Source organism: Brienomyrus brachyistius, chromosome 6 (genome assembly GCF_023856365.1).
Source record: "Brienomyrus brachyistius isolate T26 chromosome 6, BBRACH_0.4, whole genome shotgun sequence".
Classification (NCBI taxonomy): Eukaryota; Metazoa; Chordata; class Actinopteri; order Osteoglossiformes; family Mormyridae; genus Brienomyrus; species Brienomyrus brachyistius.
In genome coordinates, this window is record NC_064538.1 from 17,483,897 (window position 1) to 17,507,979 (window position 24,083).

Here is a 24,083-nt window from a genome sequence, read left to right on the forward strand (position 1 = left end):
TGCCGTCTTCCAGCACGTGTGCCAAAATGGTTTTGCATTTCGCAGCAAAGTGAACGCTGCCGCACTCAGCAGAACGCCTCTGGGGAGACGTGGCATGGAGCCGTGTCGAGTTTGGACCGCATGACCAGACATCTGCATCCTGCCACCGCTCTATATGTCACATACACAGCACATCAGATCACACCTGCCTCACGAGAGACCTCCCTCACGGAGCCACCCACTCGCCCGGTCCTCCCCCACGCTCCCCCTCGCCCTTCTCTGAAAAAAAAAATCTTGTAACACACATCATTAGGAATAACAACATTGTTTTTAGTCCTTCTTATCTCCTCGCTCCCAAATATCCTGTTTCTTCGAGTTGCTGCAGCCAGAACCAATAGAAACCTCTTCCTGCTATTGCCTGACTTCACTTCCCAGTGTTAGCACAATCTCATCCGCTCCAAAGAAACGTTTAGTAGAACCTCAACTTGCCCGCTGTCCGCAAAATAATACAGAATTACTTCTGAATTCAGAACAGGACTCGATCGATCATTCTGATCGACAATGGCGAGCACTATAAAGGTAAGTGAGCTTGAATGTTTTTGTTTGTTTGTTTGTTTCTAAATTTTCGTGTCACTTTATGCAAGTTTTACGGTCAACTGTCATGGTTTTTCATTACACACACTTTACAGAAAACAGATTAATGGTGTGCGGGTAACACCCTTCTGCCATGCTGGTGTGACAAGATTTCCTTTTCGCCGCTTTGTAAATTTCCTTTTTCCTACTTCGGCTATCTGCAGGGTTTCTGCATTTTTAATTGTAATTGCAAAAAAGGGAATTTTACCTGTTTTGTCAGAATGAAAATGAAAATGATGAACAAGCAGGAGTCATTACTACTTAGGATGTGAGGATAATGAAAGGGTTTCAACCGGCGTTGTTCTAATTTGTTTTTTAATTTTTTCCCCAATTTTTCTTTTTGTAACGTTTTTAGCGTTTTGTGTGACATTAATAAACTTGCCTAAAATAAATTAAAATCTGAATAGTTTTGTTTGGTGAAAAATTTTAAGAGTTTTTAAAGTCGTTACTACTGTATTTTTAGTTGAAAAAATATTCATATGAAGCGAAAAAAATAGCAAATGGTTATAGCAAAAAGACAAATTTACATATGATTTATTACCAGCTTAATATTATTTTTTATTGACATTTGACCTGCTGGAGGGCTTTACACCATATGTTTTAGAAACTGATAAATATCAGTTTTAATGGGTATATATTAAAATTACTCGACATCCAGCTATGCTACTTCGGTTGTTAAAAGTCTATTCTTACAAACCTCAAAGTGTAGCGTGTTCAGATAAATAGAGAGATGAGATCAAGTCACTCTGTATTTCAGTAAAAACGTATTGTTGTGAAAACACAGGTAAATTAAATGAAATATTAAGGCAAAAAAGAAAACGGTAACAATCATGGGAAAGCGACAAGGCTGGATAAGCTCCCGTTCTCTGGTCCCTTGGCTGGGAATCACCTAGCAGACTGGACATCGTGTTAGTTTGACCTCTGTTGAGTTCAGTCCACCTCTTGTCTCCTAAACAAAGATGTTTACGTTGAGAGTTGAAACATTATGTGAACAATAAGACAAAAGGCAGGGACTACAGTGGTAGCAATAATTACATAACCATCTGTCCGACCGCCTCAGAATATAAATAGTATAGCAAGAGATAGAGTAGGGTACCAGTAAATGTTTTCAGAAGGATTCTTGTCCTTTGTGTTCTGTGACGATATTGTACCGGGTCTGTATCTGGCACGTCCTACGGAGAAACAACCCACACCTCTGTTTGTAGGTTTCTCCAGGCACAGGGGCTGTTTATCAGATGTAATTTTATATTTACAATTTTTTCCTCTAGGAAATCCTCCTCGCGTTTTTCTGTTACACTGCTTACTGTGTCCAGGATCTAACAAACCATATAATATATCAGCTCATAAGCGCCGCATGGGTTATGAGTTACATGCACATATATGCGTAGCTATATTAGCGTAGCTGGATGCAGGTCACATCGGAGCAGTGACAGTCGCAGCCGTGATGTTGCACACAAACCACAGGGACCCGTGGCTGCAGCAGAGTGGCTCTGGAGGTCCTGTGGTTACGCCGCGATCTGCTGCCTGGCTCGGACGCACGAGCTACAGCATGGGGAACCACGAACGTTGTGCGGCCATTGGGGCGGGGGAAGAGTGCCGCGACACCCCAGAGTTCTCCTTTTCACAATGGTCAGATCTGGTGATGGTGACGAAAAAATGGGCGAGGGGGTTGGGGGGGGGGGGGGGGGGGGGCAAAAGTTAATTCAGTCATTGAGCAAGTCTGTCTGAAGACAAAACAAGGAAACACAAAGACGCGTCGGCCTGGCTGCTCTGGCAGGTCTCCTCCATTGCTGTGTCTGCCGTGAGGGTTACCCTTCCTCATACGGGTCGTTTTCAGGGCTCCTGGGTTCAGTCGGGTTCCTCGGAACCTGTGGTGTCACCCTGTCGCCAAGCTGTGTTTTCAGCACCCAAAACGGCTTCACCTCAGCACTTGGCTAAGAGCGGCCCTGCCCTCGCCGCACCGCACTGCACTGCAAGGCTGTTGTTTTTGGCCGTTGCCCCCGGTTAAATACTCACAACACAGGACTTCCTTCACAGCCCCTAAGTGTTTAGAATCCATTGCGTCTTTTGAAGAAATTAAGATACAGGAGTCATTGTTTGTGCCCGAGACAGCTAGCTGCGAATGTTATTGAAGGTGTGAACCTTTTACTCAAATATGCTAGGCTAAATCGGAGCGATATTACATTTTCCTGGTTACTTTCTCGGGCAATTGGAAATAAGGTTCAGCATTCTAAAGTAACAGTGGTCAGCATGATTATTGTGCAAGAACGTTTGTGCCATGTGCTTGTGGTATGTAAATTGTCCGGCTTCCATTTTGCTATGCATGAGAGCACCTTCACATGGTGAGGAATGTGGTCATGTTCGCCCATCCCAAGAAACACCACGACTTCAGCAGAACATGCTACGTCACATGTCGCATGTTCTAAGAGTGTTAGTGTGCTAGCTATAAGCTAGCTACCTTAACCAGCGGTGACCCGTAATAAGGGGTGACTTTCTCACTACCTAATTAACCGCACTGCTGTACTGCAAATGCTCTCGGCCCCCGCCCCGGTGGTGGTGACACAGCCTCAAATGGCAGCCACAATCAAAGCTACGACAGGCCAGAACTTCCCTTTTCCATCCCGGTCGCCGATAGTCAGCCACCCCAGGAACTTTCAATGCAGGAAGTTCTTTAAGACTGGACATCCTGTCTGCCGCCACATGGTGGAGTGGGCTGCCGATGTTCCACCCGTATGAATGAACCGCCGTCGCCCATTCATTCGGCAAAAGGCACTCGGCATGCGTATGTGAGGGATCTGATTGGAGAAACAACCGTAACCCAAGCGACAACAGGATATATCGTGCATTGGAATAGTACTGTACAGATTTACGTATACAGAAACCCCTTACTTTCATTGTCACATCATTGCACTTAATGTGGATTTTCAAATATATATATTCAAGGCTTAAGTTTATAATTTACAACTAATTCCAACACCGATATCCAGTGCAATGTTGGAATACCTAAGACAATTATAAAGATTAATGATGACTGAAATCCCATCCAAGGTGCCCCCTCCCTCATACCCTGTGCTGCCTGGGGTAGGCTCCAGCCAACCTCCCCCCGCCACCCTTCTCAGGATAAATAGGTAGAAGATTCATGGATGGATGATTAAGGATTTGATGGTGGAAATGGTTGGTCGTAATTCAGCAAGATGACATGAGTTCGTTTGTGGATTTGTCTCGTAGCAACGCAGTGCAGATGGTGGGATTCCTACTGGGCCACCTACTGGCTGTTTGGTGGGAGGCAGATAGCGGTAGAGGTGGGGGGTTCTGATGGAAGACCCACCTGACCCACATCCAGTGAGCGGTGCGGCCGTGCCAGACCAGCTTGCCAAAGCTCCATGTGTCGGGGCTCACGTCCCCGTAATACACGGATGAGCATCTCTGTCCTCGAAATGAAAAAAAAAACTGGGCTAAACCTCTTTTTTCCCCTCTTAAATCTGTGTTTGTTTTCTTTGGCAGAGATACTGAGGTTTGCAAAATGATCTCTCCTCTTTCCTTTGATGCAAATTACGACCGAAAGTGGAAAAATTCTGGAGCGCGCTGGGGCTCGCTTGAATGTTTTCGTGCCCCGCGCCAGACCGTTTGCGAACTGGCTGGAAATCGCAATATTTTTTTTGCCATATCGCTCAGTTTGATGCACAAGCCACTCCGCTGTCTGGCGGCTCTGCAGAGGCTTCGTTTGCTCCTGGCTTTTAGGGAGATCCTTTGGAATCACTCTGCATTTGCAAGCAAAATGTTCTCCAAAACACTGAAGCGCCTTTATCTGATTCTCCACGTGACACACGGAGTCCTTCCTGCAAACGACGTTCGTCGTGCTTTTGGAGCCTCCTCATGGTCCCATATATCATCCATGGGATGAAAACGGAGGAAGCGGGAGGCTCATCAGATAGACAGCGTTAGACGTTAACCCCGAGTGGATGTTGCTTTGTTTTGTTCTCCGTCGAGGAACAAAGGGCGTCACATGGCTACATTCATGCTTGTCGGCCAATTAATGCACGCCAGGGAGGCCAGCGGCCCATCGGGTGAAGGTTAATTGTCCGGCTGGCCCAATAATGCAGTTCACAGCTGACATATCTGGGAGGAACAGTGGCCACCATATTAATCTGGTTTCCGACACAACTTCCCTTTCCTCCAAGCGGTCTCGGTGCGGCCTCTTGACCTGTCACCAGGGCGGCTCCGCTTGGCGCTGAAAGGCCCTGGGAAGGGCCCCGCGGCCCCCCGACGGAAAGCGGCAGAGAGAGCGTGTGAAAGTGTGGGCGCGAAAAGAGGGGCGAGATGGAGAGCGCCTCCCGGTGGGTGGCTGTCATCTTCTTCGGGTGTTTTTTTAATGACGTTCTAACTGGCGGGACGATGAAAGGACTGGGGTTTGATTTCATTTGCCTCTGATTTTATTTTGACTGTGGTTTCTGGACGTCATTCTCTCCGCTTCAGCAGCATCATGGCCTGACGCGATGCTGGATGAAAGCGTTGACCTTTCACCTGAAAAGCAGACAGAAAAAAAACCCAGAAATGTCATTGCATTTTGTGGTTCTTTGAAGATAATTTTGAACTACATGAATTGTTCACCCTAAAAGGAATAGCTTTGCTGGAAATAAACCTGTAGCATACAGAGAATACTAGATGAAGTTGATGATGTTGTGAAGAGCGTACACTCTTACATAAGGGCATAAGGTTGAGCATGGGGGGTTGTTGAGGTCTCCACCCATTTAAGGGAGTCCACCAGGTTGTATTGGCTGGTTTTGATTATTGGGGGACGTTACAGCCCTCCCATAATTTTTGCCCATGTACACATCGTTCCAGTGATATTTTTCAATAGGTAATAAAAGGGGGGTTTCCCATTCCACAGATTTACTTCATGCAGCTTTTGCAAAGTAGAATGGTGGAACAGAGAAGTTGGGTAACAGCTAGAGGCAAATCCTGATTCATGGTTTCTTAATCCTGGTCCTGACTACGGACTGTTTGCTGGTCTTCTGTGTTAGCTGAGCCCTCAGTTAATTACCTTTAATTGAGCCTTTGATTGAATTAATGGGACTGCTAAAATAATATCATTTTTCTGTTTTCCTTGTTTAAATGTCTAACACGGTAATTTTTCACATGATTTATTTAGCAAAATTACCTGAGCTAATGTTGATCCAACTTAAATAGTTTAAATACCTAGAGCAAGTCCTCAGCACAATGTTATTTGAATCGTACCGTTAATTCTACCAGAATTTGAATCGTATATAATAATTTGATGGGACAAAAATCAGCCAACACAGTCAACAGGGGCCTCATGTATAAACGGTGCGTACACACAAAAATGTTGCGTACGTCCGTTTCCACGCTCACGTCGAGATGTATAAAAACGAAACTTGGCGTACCGCTACGCACATTCTCACGGCAGCTCCACACATGCCGTACGCACGTTTCTGCTCGGTTTTGTATACGGACGGCTCCCAGTGGTAAGTCATTGCTACTGTGGTTTCCCTTTTTAAACTCACAATCATGACGCTGACTTTATCCAATACACCGACATTAATTGTATGTTGTTTACAAATGTACGGAACCTGATTTTTAATCAATCTGTAACAATAAAACGGTGCAGAAAATGACCGAACTATTACAGCTACCGTGGCAGCTCTTACGTTACTAGAAGATATCGCAAATGGAAGAATTAGAAGAGAGCGTATATTCAGGGATCATAGTGATTTCCTGGCCCATGATGATGACTGGCTTCTAAGTTGCTTTAGATTTCCCAGAGCGATACTCTTGGAGCTGTTCTGAACTAAGGCCAGCATTACAAAGGCAGACGATGAGGAATTGCGCCATACCTGTCCGTTACAAGTTCTGTCCACTCTGAGGTTTTTAGCCACAGGAGCTTTTCAGCGAGGACTTTGCAGATCGATCGGGTATTTCTTACTCATCACTGAGTCACGCCATGCCAGCTGTATGGGACGGCATAATCCACTTGTCACCCAGGTATATAACATTTCCTTACACTGTGGTTGAACAGGCAAACATTAAGGCGCAATTTGCAGTGATGTCCGGTTTTCCCAATGTAATCGGAGCCATCGACTGCACTCACATTGCTATAAAGGCACCTTCAAAGAACGAACTTGCTTATGTAAATAGAAAGCACTTTCATTCCATTAATGTGCAAATAATATGTGATGCAAAAATGCGTCTCATTAATGTTGTGGCAAGATGGCCTGGCTCAACCCATGATTCGTTTGTTCTCAGAAATAGTAGTGTTGGGAAGAAACTTGACAATGGTGTGGTGTGTGATGGCTGGCTTCTCGGTAAGAAGATTTGTGTTTTATACTTTTGGGCCAAAATTGCAAGTTTTGTGCATGATGCAGCCATTTGACAATTCCTTAGGGGACAGTGGGTACCCACTGAAGACGTGGCTTCTCACGCCACTCACGCCACTCACAAACCCACGGAGTAAACAAAAGCAACGTTATAATGATGCCCATTGTCAGGTTCGGGCAGCGGTAAAGTGCACTCTAGGGCAGCTTAAAGGCCGTTGGCGATGCCTGCCCTTAGCAAAAAAGTAGTATACTTGAAGTTCATGTTATTACGTATGCTTGAGTATAAGTATAAGTATACGTATAGCAAGTATACTATGGACCATGTACTTGTAATGTACTAGAAAGTATACCAATTTAATACACTATTAATATTAATGCACTTAGTCTTAGACTTTTCTTTATACTTATTAGTATGTCAAGTATACTTCACTAAACTATTCTTAAGTATATAAAATATAGTATATAAAAAGTAAACTTGAATGCTGCCTCAGTTTTAGTTTTTACACTTGAATAAACTACTTTTTGCTAATGGTGGTCAAGACCAGTGAGGTGCTGCTCTATAGTCCACAGAAAGTCTGTCACATTCTGCACGCATGTAGCGTGCTGCATAAAGTGGTGCAACATTTTTGTTTACCTGTACCTGAAGAGCTGAGGAATGATGAACCTGACCTCGACCCACCAAGTGTTCCGGCAAGTGGGGCAGCGTTACAACTTCGTTTGAATGTAACTTAACCATGCAAATAAATTAAACACGTTGGCCTACAGTACGACAGACAGACAAACAGAAAGAAAGAAAGAAAGAAAGAAAGAAAGAAAGAAAGAAAGAAAGAAAGAAAGAAAGAAAGAAAGAAACTTTAATACTAAATAATAAACAACTTTAATATCCGACCATTTTTTTTTAAATTTCGGGCACTGTGTGGCTTTCCAAACTTATATTTTTAAGTGCCTCCACAACCTTGTGCCACTCCATCAGTTTTTTTTGTTACTGGTGCCATTACTTAATCCACCAAACAGAATATTTCCTCTTGCCTCAGTTCCAGTAAGCAAGACCTCCACTTTGCATTCGCTGAAATTTTCCTTTTTTCCACGTGCCTTGGCCATTGTTTTTTAAGAAAGCACTGAACAAGGCGGGTACTTACATTGATTTGCATATTCAAATATACATAATTATGGGTGGGTTGGGGGGGTGGCTGAGGGCTCGTTCACGTGCGTAAAATTTCACGCTAATTGGGATTTAAAAAGGGAATGTCTGTTGATCTGTGCTTGCGCACAGTTTTGTGCATCTGGATTTTTTCTTGCGTACGCAAATTCCTACTTTTGTCCGTACGCCATGTTTTAGTGTGAATTCTACGCACGTCGTTATACAGTACATGAGGCCCCAGGAGTTTTAAAGTCTGCTAATCATGAATATATTGAGCTTAAATACATGTTATAGCTTGTGATGGGTTGACGGACATGTCATTGCTGTGAAACTACAACCCAAGTGTTAGAAAGCTTAGGGGTGTATGGAAGATAGCATGTAGTCTCTAGGGTGATATAATTACCAGATAATGACATATCTGCATGACCATGATGGAGAGTACCTAGCGAGGTCTGCTGTAAAGTGGCAGGATAAATTATGTAGGAGATGGGGGACTTATAACCCCCCCCCCCCCCCAATAATCAAAACCGGGCAATATAACCCCCTGGACCCCCTTAAATGGGTGGAGACCTCAATCACCACAATGCTCAACCCAAGGATACACGATCATATGGCCATCATATAACCATCATATAACCAATTAAAAACAATTTCACATCAATCAGATCAATGTCACTTTGCCTGGACATGAAGTTCATGTTACAAAGGAAATCATGTGCTTATCATTTGGGTCATAAAAGCGGTGTTAATTTTTAAGTGTATTCTTCAGCAGTAATCAACTCTGCTGACTTATAGATGTAGTTAAAGATACAATATAGGCTGTTACACTATTTCCATAAATCAGTCTATTGCCATATACCAGGGAAGTAGTAAATGCACTGCGATGCAATAATACAATGGAGCTATATGACTCAGCTCAGTTCATTGCAACATCTGATAGATTTATAGTTGGGTGGGCTTTTTGTAGTTAAATCTAAATTTACACTTTGATTAACTGTAATTGAAATTGTGTAATTGGCAAACAAATTGCAGCAGAAGTCAATTTTTATAAGCCTTCCTGAAGGCTGTCATGGGACACAGACACAGGCCGGTCTCTCTGCCTCTTCCAGGAAGCGTTGTCGGTGGTGAGTGAAGACCAGTCATTATTTGAGTGTGCCTACGGGACGCCACACCACGCCAAGACAGAGATGACCGCGTCGTCTGCCAGCGAGTATGGGCAGGCGGCCAAGATGAGCCCCCGGGTCCAGCAGCAAGACTGGCTCTCCCAGCCACCTGCACGCGTCACTATCAAGATGGAGGTCAACGGCTCCAGGTAGGCGGAGTCTGCTGCCTGTTTACCTTTATTTCCTATGTGCTTTTGTCCAAGGTGACATCCAATTGAGAAAAAGCCGGGTCAGACGGTCCCTGGAGGGTTAAGGTACGTGTTCAAACGTAAAATGCCGACCATGGGATTTAAACCACCCATGTTCCAGTCATAGGCACAGTATCCTGACCAACTGAGCCACACACCACCCTGTTTACTCTAGACATTCAGGCTTAAAAATTGACCCTGATAAGCAACAACTTTCAGTCACGTGACCCTATTATAAGAGCAGGTTTATGTAAATGTAAATGTTGGGGTAAAGGGAGATGGAACATGCCACCGAGAGGCTGAGATACTCTGTGGATCTCTGTCAGTCTGAATGTCCAGTCCATCTCGCTTCATGCCCCCCCAGGGTGGAGTTTACACGCGTGGCTGTTTTCCCCAAATCGACCCACGAAGGTCAATATTCCCAGATGCCCCTAAAACAAAGGTGTGTGTGTCACAGGCTGTTAAGGAGAAGCTGCTGCTCGTATCTGAAGACACCTATTAATTTTTAATGCATGGCCTGTGTGCACCAGAGTGCGTTATTCTGCCAGACGCAGAGTGCGTTATTCTGCCAGACGCAGAGTGCGTTATTCTGCCAGACGCAGAGTGCGTTATTCTGCCAGACGCAGAGTGCGTTATTCTGCCAGACGCAGTGCCATTTGGGACAGGGAAATGAAGAAAAACACACCGAAGCCTAATGTGAAGTAGATGCTGCTCCTGGAATCCAAACTCGAAGCAGCTGTCTCCCCCCCCCCCCCCCCCCCCCCCACACACAGGGCCCGGCAGCGTCCCCTCCCACACCCCTTTTTGGGAGCGTGCCGCCACACAGACACCCCAGAGAAGGGTCCATTTATCTGCCGGTGCAGACTCGGGGAAAGATTGTTCCAATTAGGGCCGAGTCAGACCTTAAGCGGAGATTTACTGCCCAGGCGGGGGAGAGGCAACACGTAGACGGCCTCCACCCCCCCCCCCCCCCCCCATTCCCCTGGTGATCTGCCAGCAGGAGGCGCTGTGGTTGCCAAATGGCCAGCAGACGACAGGTGGCTTTGTGTCTGTGTGTGTCTGAGTGTGTCTATGTGTCTGCCAGAAGAGGAGAAATTTATATATATATATATATATATATATATATATATATATATATATATATATATGTATGTATGCATATATGTGTGTGTGTGCATATATATATATATATATATATATATATAGATGTGATATATGTGATATGATGTTTTATACATATATAATATATTTATATTCATGAGATGACTTTATGTATATCTATTATATAATATATATATCTTTTTATAGCAGTTATGTAGGAATTAAGTTTTGTTCTCCGACATTAAGTAGACACTGAGTAAATCACGGCTCCTTGAAGCAGTAAGCTGGTGTAATTACCGGTTCTACAACTAGCCCGCGCTTTTCAAGACGAGTCTGCTTTGACTAGTGATGCCCTCCAGGCAAGCGGCCGCCATGGCGACGGGGTGGGAAGGGAGGTGCATGGGGGCCGGCCGGCTGGTCTAAGCGCAGGAGTTAATTGGCATCCCGGAGTTCTCGACGCGGCCCGGCACTCTTCACGGGCGTCTCCGTGCCTCAGAGAGTGGGTTTATGGCAGATTAATTAGCTGAACAGCCTGGAAAACAATGAACAATGTTTCACACTGGCAAGGCCAGGGGGGAGGGGGGCACCTTCTCTTGCCTTAGTTTCCCTTCTAATTGTTCACCACCCCCAACTCCCCCCCCCCACCAAGTCATGGCTGGCCTGGCGACAAACGAGCCATGGAATGGGTGAAAGATAAAGAACATCCTCTTGAGGGGCCAGCAGAGGGTGTCGTTCCCAGCTACCACAGGACAGGCGCTATCTCATGACTCCCTTATGTGAATGGTGGTGACCTGGCTCCCTCCTCGCGCGACCCAGGGTGTGACCCAGGGAGCAATGGGCGTGGGGGTGGAGCTCGGCGGGCCGCCATTTTCTGCGGGGTGTTTGGATTGGCGTCACATCCAGCTTTGACATCTCCCGTCCATTATCTGTGCAGACTAGGAAAGACTTCGAGGTACCCCCCACTGTCAAGGTGAAGAGAGGCATGCAGGCCCCTCCGCTTTTTGAAACTCACTTTATACGCTCATAAATACATATCACAGTTTTAATGGATTCCATGAATAGTAAATGAATAGTAAATTCACAGTGAACCGTTATGCTTAATATCCTTGGTTTTAGCCAAAAAATAAACTTAATTTATCACAGAAACCATACCACACCAGTTGGAGAATAATGTCTCTATAGATCAAGGTGAGAATAATAATTACGACTAACAGGGAATCCACTTTTTTTTCGGGGGGGGAGGGGGACTTCATTTAGTTATTCTTGTAAATTTATGGGGGTTACTGGTAAGTGAAATTAAGTCAAGTCAAAGTCAAGTCAGTCTGTCTATAGTCATCTTCAGCTATGTGATATTACACTGAGATGAAATTTTGACCTCAGTGGTCTTGATGACAAAGAAACGGAATTAAATAGAATACTGATATATGAGACATTTAAACATGACTTATTGAGATCTGGACAAATGACAGAAAATGCAGTTAAAAAATACAGTTTCAAAATACACTTGTACAAATGGGCAATGGAACTGAATGAACTGGAAGGCACAGTAAGTAGATTTGGTTTCACGGTTATGATAGAAGTGCAGAAAGGGTTAGAGTGTGTTTTTTTTTTTAATGTAGCCACACTATTTTACAAACGGCACCTTTGTATGTCCCCAGTCTGCCTTTCCACTCCTCCTCTACAGTTTCAGTCTTGCTCACCCTCCCTCCACGCTGCGCCTGTTCAGCTCATTATCCTCCCGGAGTCGGGAGGTTCCCGCTCAGTGCCTGAGCTTCTGCTGTCCCTGAAATACGAGGTTGATAATGTTCTGTTAGTGATCCTCTGTTCAGACTCCACCAGCTCCACTAAAACAGGCTGCAGCTCTGCATGGATCTTCATTTTTTGCTTAAATTTTTTAATGTTTTGTTTTTATTGGGGCCCGGCTATATGATTCATTTAGCAAATTCTGTTATATAAAATGTTGTACATTGTTTGAGAAAGTGGGGTCAGGTTGTCCCTGGAGTTACTGGGGTTAAGGGTCTTGCTTAGGGCTCTGATGGTGAAATCACTCTGCCAGCCCTAGGATTTGAACCAGTGATCTTCCTGTCACAGGCATGATGTTCCAGCTTGCTAAGCCACACCCTCCTCCCCCATCTCAGTTGCTTTTTTTGTTCGACGGAAAACTGGTTCTTGTTTCATGGCCGAACTATGGAGGGCAATATTAACAGGGATGCTGAGCGTTCCGGGCACCTGCCTTACTTTCATGGGAGCCACATCGTCTGCGATGAAGCCTCACACTGCCGTGTGGGTCACAAAGATATCTGACTAGTGTTACGGTGGACCGTCATCGAAACATATTGTTCTAATAATGGATACCAGATTTTATATTTCTGGCAGGACAGGTTGAGGCACTAAATCTCGCAGGTTTATTACTCTGTCGTTGCAAACTGGGCCTATAGGTTCGGTCCCGTGGGACTTACAACTCCAAGGCTACATCGTTAGCATAAACGCTACGCTGTCTGAGACACTTTTACGCCTTGGTTTCCGGTAGCGCCGCAGCTTTTCGTTTGTCGTTTGTGTAACTTCTTCTATAATTACTCTATAATTATAAGAGCAGGCTAGAGGAAAATTGGGCCTTAGTGTTATACCTGGTGGCAAGTGTTTATAGTTGCTAGCACACAGTCGCAAACATTTATGGAGCTACGTAACGTGAGCCTCCTTTGGGAAGATGGTCTTCGCTGCCAAGTGAAAAAGCAACGTGTTTCAGTCCAAACTGTAGCAGTCAGAACAACTACATAAACCAGAGTCACAACGTGAAAGGGGTCTCACATGAACTTTCCCTCGTTCCTGGAGCTGCATCCAAAAAAACTGGATTCAAATTAGTCACCGTCTCCGTGTTCCGTAAATCTCCCGCTGTCCAGATGTGCAGTTAAAGTGAAGGTAAATGCAGCCTTATTTGCAGGTGGGAGGTAGCTATCTGAAAGTAACGACACGCTAAACGGTCGAGGCTCTTCGGCTAACGGCTAAACCAGCGACTCTGCATTAGTGAATATGCTTGCTGTTTGCTTTCCCACAGGAAAAACAAAAGGCTTTTTGACACATGGGTTTGATCCTAATAATAAAAAAGTCCAAATTGTTCATATCTTGGCCATGATAGAATGATATGCTTTTATGGAACATTCCGACCATAATCCACAACATCTGGCAACCGCGCCTACGGGGGATTCTCGGGCAGAGATAGTGGGAGCTTGATAAATGTATACCAGGTCATCCATGGGATATATGCCCCCAGCACACTTTTCCCTTTCTTATTTTTAATCGACATGCCCATCATTCATGCAGCGTTTCGTACATGAATAAAAAACACTGTAGGGAGTGAGGTTGTCTGTGTGTTTTAAGATTCACTTTCAGAATGTGTCATGTAGCTAAACAATATCTGACTTTTTTTTTTTAAATCTGTGATGAAACGGAAGTTTAATGAGGGGTGGGGGGATGCAGTGCAGAAAGTCACTTTGCTGTGTTAGCCGCCATGTGTTTGACAAGAGGGCTCTGTCTCTACAGCTGTGCTGGTACCACAACACTCTCCAACCTGCTTTGCAATACTGTTTACTTCTGCGCAATTACTGTGGAATTCCGTGCAAGACCTTCCCTGACATTCTTTGCACTGTTACTGTCTAAAGTCATTTTTAAATATATCATTACTGTCTATTAATGTCTAAATATTTTTCTTAATGTCTAAAGGTATGTTGTGCTATTGTAAACCTGCAATTTCCTTTAGGATTAATAAAGTATCTATCTATCTATCTATCTATCTATCTATCTATCTATCTATCTATCTATCTATCTATCTATCTAGCTGTAACAAAAAAATTAGCAGCTTGTTGCATGTGAATTTCTTATTTACGTATTAGATATTTTTGAAATACACTGCCAGTTTCTGGAAGAGTATGTGTGGTGAAGGCAGTCTTAACGTGAGTCACTTGCATTGTTGGTGCTGTCGCTGTCGCATTTACTGTGACCCTTATCGCCCTTGATCCCGGGTCACATGCCTCCTGTTTTTCTGCAGAAGCTCCCCGGACGACTGTGGGGCAGGGAAGGGTGGAAAGCCTACTGACGGCGCCCCCATGACCTACAGCGGCTACATGGAGGACAAGCACGTCCCCCCCCCCTAACATGACAACCAACGAGCGCCGGGTCATCGTACCCGCAGGTACCTTTCCTGTCAGGCGCTGCTGAGTCAGCTAAACAGCCGTACTGCCACGTTGCCACATTATGTTTTGTGGCCGACGACAGCAGCCTGGCCGGTGATCGCATGCCTGCGGCATACGTGGATTTAATGTGACTTAATGGCCTGATTTCATATGGCACATCTCTTCCTCCACATCCAAGTGTCTGGGTGTCACCTCCCTCTGATGCACGAAGCTGAGGCATTTTAGGGCCCCGCTTAGCATGTGCTTCTCCTCGTCTAGACCGTTTCCTATGGAGGACTTCCAGAAGGGGGCCGGGTTTGGCTCCTAACTGTCTGCCAAGTGGGAGATAGACTTTCTTATCAACCCTCAACCAGAGTCACACACCTACTGTGAGATTTTGGAACTGCCTGGAAAAGGGGTTGAAAAGACCTCACTTGAGTCACCTGGAAAATAAAGGAGCAGAGATTCCAATTACATGTATATGTTTAATGTTTTTCATTATTAGGCCCTTCTGTTCTGCAATTTTTATCCATACCAGCTTTGTCATTAGGCTGAATACTAAATGAAACCTGCTATAGCCTGGTAGCTTGCTGTCTTTCTTACTCAGTTGGGGAGTTGGGTAATAGTTTCAGTCTCATAGTGCAACTTCCTTTTCAACTGAAGTTGACAAGGACAATGACGAATGATGCTAAGAACATCCTGTTTTTGCTGGTCATTAAGACAGGACAATAGGAGCAGAACTCCCTGGAATTTAAGATGGAGGTCAAATAGAAGCGTTTGGTTTCTGCTGTTTTTGGGCTTTGTGCTCCTCTGTGACCACCTCATTGTACTTTATACATTCAGTTACTGTGTCACTTTAGAAAGTGTTTATGTACTTTTTTGTACTATTACTGTAGCACAATGGCTTTACATATATATTTTCATTGACTTATTTTCAGCAAAAACCCAGCACACTGATTTGTATTTCAGTCCCTGATCTTGCGAAACTAGATAGAATACTGAAAAATTAACCACTCAACTACAACAGAAACCAAAAAACGCTCCAACAGGATACGCTGAATGTTAAGACACAAATGACTGAATGCAAAAAACAGAACTAACTGGAAAACAAAAATCAATGCTACAACAGTGGTAAAACAAAAAGTGAACCGCAGAATACCTTGTTACACCACTGAATGCTAAGACACAATTTACAGAATGCTGCAACTGAAACTGAAATCAGTGGATGCAAGAACAATCACTGACTGCTACAACTAAAATCATTGAAAGCAAAACAAACATCACTGTTACAAACAAAACTACTAAAAACAAAAACAAAAAAAAAATCACTGGCTGTTACAAATGAAATCATTGAATTCAAAAAATAGAACCACGGACTGTTGCAAATGAAATTATTGGATGTAAAAACAAAAATCACTGCTACAAACAAACTCACTGAATTTGAACAACGAAAAACATTTACTGCTGCAATCAAAATAATTGAATTGAAAGGCAAAAAAATCACTATTTTCTGTCAATGAAATCACTGAATGAAAAAAAAAATTCAGTGAGTGCTGCACAAGAACCAAATGCCTGTGGAAGACTATGCTCCCTGTAACGGAGCTACATCTGACAGCCATCTGATCAGTGCTCTTCCTGCTGGGAGAGGCTGGGCAGGGGTCACCCATTCTACTCTGACTTCCTCTGAGGATGCATTATGTGGATATGTGTCCTGCGCATTTTATTGCCATGAATTTTCATTTCACACACCTCCACACTCCCATCCTGGCATACGTCTCAGCGCAGAATAAGATTACAGAGTGCGGCATTTATTCAGTGACGCCTGTTGCCCCTCACAGGCCGTCCTGGTTTAACCTGCTGAGATTTCCCATTCTGCTTGGCTGTTCCATCCATCACGAAAAGCAATGGTGAAATCGATTCCCTATCTCGCTTCACACTAACGTTGCCACTCTCCTTCCTACCCTGCAGTCGAAGGTGCTTCTTATATCACCACCAGTGATTATCACGCAGTACTGTTAAGCAATGTGGTTTAGTTGGCTCACAAACTGTCTGTTGTACTTTCATAACTGTCCGATTGTATTTTTTAACCTGCCCAATTACAGTTTGCGTATCTGTTGTATGTTTGCTGGCTTCTTACAGTATGATGCACTTGGCAATTTTTTTGCAGAAAGGAGTGCTATTTTTATTGTCTAATACTACATTTATTACAAAACATATGCAGTGTTTTAGAAAGACGGGTACAAAGATACAAAAATATAGTCATATTTTATAGTGATTGTACCGTTTCCCTAAGTTTGTAGTCAGACCCCATTATTAAGATTTCATTGGGTCGGTCTCCATCATGTAGCTTCTCAAACATGTGTTTATGGGAGCATGTTTTGCCCCACAGACCCCACCTTGTGGACGACAGAGCACGTACGCCAGTGGCTGGAGTGGGCCGTCAAGGAATACGTCCTCATGGACGTGGACTTATCCTTGTTTCAAAACATTGATGGCAAGGAGCTCTGCAAGATGAGTAAGGAGGACTTCCAGCGGCTCACCCCCAGCTACAACGCCGACATCCTGCTCTCACACCTGCACTACCTCAGAGAGAGTGAGTCGTCTCTATTTGCTTTTCATTGGTCACAGCATACCAGCTGACAACTTCACAGCAAAGACATCATATCATAAGACTCATATTCATCGAAACACAGCCCATCTTCAGGCCTTGCAGGCTACCTTTACCTCTACAAAGTCAGAGGTCTTTAACAGTACCAGATCTGCATGCTGCTATTGCCCTTTTCTACGCTGGGCCATAACTTTCAGTTACTTCTCTCTGCTCTCATTCAGCTTCTGCCCCCGATGGTCAAAGGCTGCATTGCATGTGGTATATTATAAGGAGCTATTTACGCCAGTCTGCAACATACCTGTTTGACCTCACTGGAGGTCTACAGAAATACAATTCCCGCCAATGAGTCACTTAGGTTTTAATGTTATTTTTAAACTTAAGTGTTTGCACTTAAATGCACAAGAGTCGCCACTAACTAAAGGTAGTAAGATTTTCCTTCCTGCAGCAAGGGCCCTACTACTTCAGTACAGGTCTTCTCCATTTTGTAGCCTTTTAACCACCGGGCTGTAATTTTTCCTCATGTGCTGGAGAAGAGAATGGGGACAATAAAAGTAGCATCTTGTAGTTTTTTTGAACTGGTACAAGTGCAGCTCGTTACACAAAGGTCCTTCAGTCTGGACCACGGTTCCAGGGTCTGTAAGCAGAGGTGGAGATTTCAGGTCCAGAAAGTAGAAATCTAGAACAAGATTTTGTTTCAACCAACCAGTTGAGCATATAGAGTCATAAGTCACACAATACTCAACTGGCTGGGTGAAACAAAATCCTTTCTGGACCTGAAATCTCCACCTCTGCCTGTAAGTGACCTCCTAGCAGTAGAAGTCACTCAGCATTTGGGGATTCCCTGCTTGCTGAGAACAAAGCTCATCTGGCCTGTGTTCAAAATCAGTCTCAATGTAAGCTTTAAACAGAAAGAATAATGTTTGTGTTTGCTGGGTTTTACAGGAAAATGTCCTGGGCGGTCCCAGGGGGCTGTGTCACATGCCTCTGGGGTTGACTTGCTGTTTGGGGGTGTCTTTGGCTGCTTGGTACTTGGGATTGGCCTCTTTTACCCTGAAGATTTTGATAAATGTCTGTAGTCATCATAAAATACATCTGTGAATATGAGGCTGGCAGCTCCACGTCGAACGAAAATGTGCAGCTCAAGCTGCGGAGCGCTGCATTATGGGCTCCTGCGGAATAATCAGGAAGACGCCGCTGGCCAGAGGGGCAGAGGCCTGCAGGAGCAGCCTTTTTATCCCTCCTCCCCTCTTTCGTTCCTTCTTTCTTTTCTGCCTCGCCTTCCCTGTCTTCCAACGCACACCATAGTCCTGTCAGATTTATTTTTAAGGAGGGGCGGGCAGCAGCAGTTCCCTGGTGTTTTGCTTGGCTGGTATCATGCTATCTCGCCCTCCCACGGCTGAAATGAACCCCCCCCCCCCCGCCTGCGCATGTCCGTGGCCAAGTTCAGCCACTACGCCACACGCCCACCCGCCTGCATGCAGTTCGGTGACCGGCATCGGGGCGCCTTCGCCAATCACTGGGCTATTTTCAGCCCTCTCCGCTCGGTTTCTCCTTTCAAAACATTGTTTTCTTTCTCAGCTCCACTTCCTCACTTGACTTCGGATGACGTTGACAAAGCGTTACAAAACTCCCCGCGGTTAATGCATGCGCGCAACACAGGTAAGCACATGCTGCGGCCCCTCCCCTGTGCCCTGCTCTGTGCCCCGCTCATTGTCACTGTGTGACGGCTGTTTGTTTACCTTGTTATATCCATGCGCCGTTATATACCCGTACAGATATACCTGCTATATGTAGAGGACTGTGCAAAAGTCTTAGGCAGTCGATGAAAATGTTTAAAGATATTTCTCTAGGTAGTAAGCGCATATTGGCTCAGAGAGTGCCACGTAAGATTAGAATATATACAAATGAACCAGAACAGAATAAAGAAAAAGTGACAAGAATTTCTTCTGTTCTCCAAAATGTTACTGTATCTTCTTGGATGACTAGAAGATCACTGCTTTGCTTCCCAAATATCTCCTCAGGGACAGCCCAGCTATTTCATGTATATGTTAAATATCACCTCCAGTTCACATAATTAACTTGATTAAACACCTTGACCATGCATTGATTTGTCAAAAATGATATACTAGTGGCTGGGTCAACAAATACATTGTGCAGTGACAATAACAATAATTTCTTTCTTTCTTGAGTATATCGGATTATTGCTGTATGGTATTTTGGGGTGATTTTCAGTAAGGTTTTGGAATGGCTAAGTTAACACACTTTGACAACATTTTTACACCAACATAAAATAACTTAAACATTTTATTTGGCAGGGTAAGACTTTTGCACAGTATTTTGTATCATATATACATATAGGTGTATAGCTGTGCATCTATGGATATAAACACACGATGATATTTTTATTTAACTTGGTTTCATTCTGCTTCGTGCCTGTTTTTCTGACGCTTTGTTAAATTGTGGAGAATTCACAGAGAAGGGAATTTGCACGTCTGTGGGTATAGATGCTTGCATTGTTCTCCTCGCTAGCTTGACTGATGTTCTTTTGCGGGATGGTTTCCGAGTGGTGAGGGTGCCGGGGCGCCTGAATTGGCTCTGGTTCGGCGTTCGGTCGCGGTGTCACAGTCGCCTGTGTTTTTGCCAGGAGGCGCCAGCTTCATCTTCCCCAACAGCTCTGCATATCCCGACTCCTCGTCTAGAGTGCCCCCCCGTTCAGGTGGGTCTCGCTCCACTCCAGCTTCCGTAAACACCAGTGAACCCAGTAACAGTGGGCCAAAGGGACTGTGATCCCAAAACATAAACATTTACTCATACTTATTTCCCGCTATTTGCTCGGCAAAAACAAAACATCGGCTGAAACGCACAGGAGCCCGGACTGTTGTTCATGAAGCTGACACACGTGCCGCAAGAAGATCGAAAGCTGCTTTTGGCCAAGGCACGAGACTGAATCCCGTTTTACCAAAACAGTCCTCGGTCACACTGAGGTGCACCGCAGAAAACAAGCTCAAGCCACCCGCCTCGCAAAAAAAGAAAAAAAAAGAAAAAGAAAAACACCAAAACATTAAAACTAGGCCTCCGTCTCCCTCTAGTGGTAGAGAGTGTTAATTACATTTTAAATGAGCCGTTTTCTTTAATTAAATACTGTTGATCTTTCTACAGATCTAGCATATGAAGCGGCAAGACGGTCAGGCTGGACAGCCCAAGCTGTGTCTTCTTCCAAAGGTACGGATACATGTCGCTTGTCTTTATTTCGGACCCGATGTGACCAGGGCAGGGCTGATTTTGGTCACTTCTTCCGCAGGATCCCAGCTCTCTCCGGCCATAGTGACCAAAACTGAAGAACCGAGGTCACAGCTGGGTGAGTTAGCACTGGTGTCGCCCCCGTTGGCCTTCTGCGTGCACATTCCTCGGGTTTTAACTCCCGTTATGTCTCTTTCATAGATCCGTATCAAATTCTGGGGCCGACGAGCAGTCGACTGGCAAACCCGGGTGAGTAAGGAATGGGAGGAGCAAAGCGTACTCACTGAGAACTTACTCCTTCCTGAGAATGGGACTCCTTCTAAGCACATTAGTCAAAAAAAAATCTAATAAACGACAAATAAATGCATACATATTAAACTGATGCCAGCAGTAGGAAGTGATGGAGGAGTTTACGGAAATGGTTTCCGTACTGTAAAATATGCTTGCAGTACTATTTTTAGGGGGGATATTTTTACAACCTGTTAATAACAACCAAGTTAAACCTCACCTACAACAGCAGTGGTGCTTACAGAAATAACACCAAACTTTCGTCCATCTACCGTAACTGCTTATTTAGGAATGACTAACTTTTGTCATTTACTGGATTTACTCCTGGCATATTTAGGAGGAATGACAAGCCCCATATCTGAGTGACATACCGCCGCAGCCAGGAGTCGAATGTCAGGTGGGAGGGGAAATGTCCACATTGCCCCTCCCACTTGACAGTCGGCTCCCAACTACAGCGATGTATATACTTGCTTTATTCTGTGCCCTCCATATCACAGAGCAGTACTGCTACACAAAGGCAAAACACAGAAACTGCGCATTTTATCAAAATTGAGTTATGACCAAAACTAAGTCTCTTAGGCTCTGTTTTATCTCATGACAAAATACCTCAGGGACACATTTAATAAGTACATTATCATTCACCAACCCTGACACGTCCGGGTGACCAGTCAAACCACTTAAAATCCCTTCTTTTCAGTTCCAGTGTCAGCATGGTTACTGTGTTTCGCCTTTATTGGGGGGTATATAGTAGCTTATTGTACACTAAGGTTCTTCTGCATGATTGTCAGAGGACAATGTGAGTAGTGGCGGGGCTAATCTCCGGCTGATGCTGGTTCTCTCCTTCCCCCATGGCCCCATTAGGGAGCGGCCAGATTCAGCTGTGGCAGTTCCTCCTGGAGCTGCTGTCCGACAGCTCCAACTCCAACTGCATCACCTGGGAGGGCACCAACGGCGAATTCAAGATGACGGACCCGGACGAGGTGGCGCGGCGCTGGGGCGAGAGGAAGAGCAAGCCCAACATGAACTACGACAAGCTGAGCCGCGCGCTGCGCTACTACTACGACAAGAACATCATGACCAAGGTGCACGGCAAACGCTACGCCTACAAGTTTGACTTCCACGGCATTGCCCAGGCGCTGCAGCCACACCCGCCCGAGTCCTCCATGTACAAATATCCCTCAGACCTGTCCTACATGGGCTCCTACCACACTCACCAGCAGAAGATGAACTTCGTGGCTGCCCCACACCCCCAGGCCCTCCCAGTCACCTCCTCTGGCTTCTTCGCCACGCCCAACCCTTACTGGAATTCCCCCACAGGGGGCATCTACCCGAACGCCCGGCACCCGGCCTCACACATGCCGTCCCACCTGGGCACTTACTATTAGGGTGGCAGAGTGGATCCCAGCAGGAGATACATCAGGGGCAGGAACAAGCAAACCGGGGGCTTTTGTTTGGGCAAGAAGGGGGCGTAACTCGAGGACAAAAACAAAACTGGAAATTAAGGGAAGGAAACGAGGCAGAATTCCAATTTTATGAAGCGCAAGGGGAAGAGTAGGTGTTGAACGGGAGCGAGCAAAGGAGGCAGGAATATTCTGAAAAGGGAAGAGAAGGATTATGGGATGGAAAAGAAGGCTTGGCCTGAGAAAGAACTGAGCATGTAACAAGAATAAAAGATCGTATGGGTCAGGTTGGAGTGGAGGCTAGAGACGGGGGATTATTGTTCAGTCGTGAAGAGCGAGTTGGAGGGCAGCATGAGATTCTGTATGAGAGGTGGAATTTACCATGAGAAATAAACAGTAGCTGCATGAACTGTTACTTAATATATATGTGTTAGAGTATTAAACTACTTATTTAATTAAGAAGACATATCGAGGACTCTAGAAACGGAGAGGAAGAGGCAGAGGGCAGAAGGCAGAAAAGAACTGAGGATAACTGGTGCCTGCATGGCCAGGAAGAGGGTTAGTGGCCAGGGGGAAGGCTGAGGTGGGGGCGGTGGGTGCGAGCTGTAGCAAACTGTGAAATGGGCACAAGCGGGATGTTCCTCGATAAGGCCGGCGCGAGACTGCCGAGGCAGTGGGGCCCACAGAGGGAGCGCCAGGGGGACGACGGAACAGCGCTGAGACACCAAAGGCGAGGCATGATAGCCGGAGACGTCGAAAGGTGAAACAGCCAAAAACAAGAAGTATTATCCTTTTAACTGCCATAGCTATCAGTATTATACTACATTGTAGTTTTATGGCATTACGGGAAGTTAAAGGACGGCTTTGATTTCTGTTCTTAAAAGGGAAACGCTTTGAAGATCTCATATCTTTGTTTTGCAATTGGGAAAACTGGAATTGTCAGGATGTTTAAATGTTGTATTGGACCTCAAGTTCAGGAGGAGGAGTTTTCTTCACCTGTGCCTTGTGTTGCCTTAGAAGCTCCTCATACTACCAGAGATTTCATAAAAAAAAAATACCAATTTTATATTCTTTAGCAATTTTGTATTGAGTCGCGAACGCTGTGCGTTTGTTAGAATGAAGTATACGATTCAGTGTTATGTTTCTTTTTATATAATAAATATATAACTTATGCATTTATACACTACGAGTTGATCTCAGCCAGCCAAAGACATGGATACTGAAGACACTTATATTTCTAGGTAAATAATCATCAAATAAGACTGTAAATCAGACCAAAGTCAACAAGCAAACCACCACAGCCTATGATACTTTAGTTCTCTATCTGTTCGTTTACAGTACAAGTATGTACTTAGAGAAAAACAAAATAAACTGATTGTATGTATAAGATCTCTTGGCCTGTCAGGGCATTTAATCTTTTCAGGATTATTTTACTGTAAGGCTATCGGCCAGGGAAGACTGAGATGCTGGTTCAGGTTGGGAAGTTAACACAGGAAACGTGTAATATGGTGACTGGTCTGGTTTCTTGTGTCATTCTAATAAAGTATTTTCAGACCAGAATGTGTTCACTGTTGTGATCTTTCTGCTGGATATGTCAGCATTAATGTGTCCGTGTATCTGGGTAAGCGACCACATCACCATGTTGCCATAACACTGCGGCTTTCAAATACAGGAGTGCAGGGGGCAGGATTTGGGGCCGTGAGCAGACTACAGCAAGCATTTAGCCAAAGCCGAAGCTGCGCTGTTGACAGTATGCATGCTTATTCTGCTCTTTAAACACATAGTAGTATCCTACCTCTTTGCAAGAATGATTCTTGGTAAACAAAAGACAGAAGTCC

The 24,083-nt window shown here is 44.8% G+C and overlaps 1 protein-coding gene across 1 annotated transcript; it reads left to right on the forward strand.

Annotated features, from left to right (window-relative positions):
- Positions 1-261: 261 nt before the first annotated feature.
- erg (ETS transcription factor ERG) lies at positions 262-23,805 on the forward strand. Its single transcript, XM_049017122.1, is given in 11 exon segments — positions 262-558; positions 9,198-9,400; positions 14,586-14,679; positions 14,681-14,729; positions 17,099-17,302; positions 18,896-18,976; positions 19,962-20,033; positions 20,477-20,539; positions 20,619-20,675; positions 20,759-20,806; positions 21,707-23,805. Coding segments are annotated over 11 exon segments (1,413 nt in total). The 5' UTR covers positions 262-540; the 3' UTR covers positions 22,231-23,805.
- Positions 23,806-24,083: the final 278 nt, after the last annotated feature.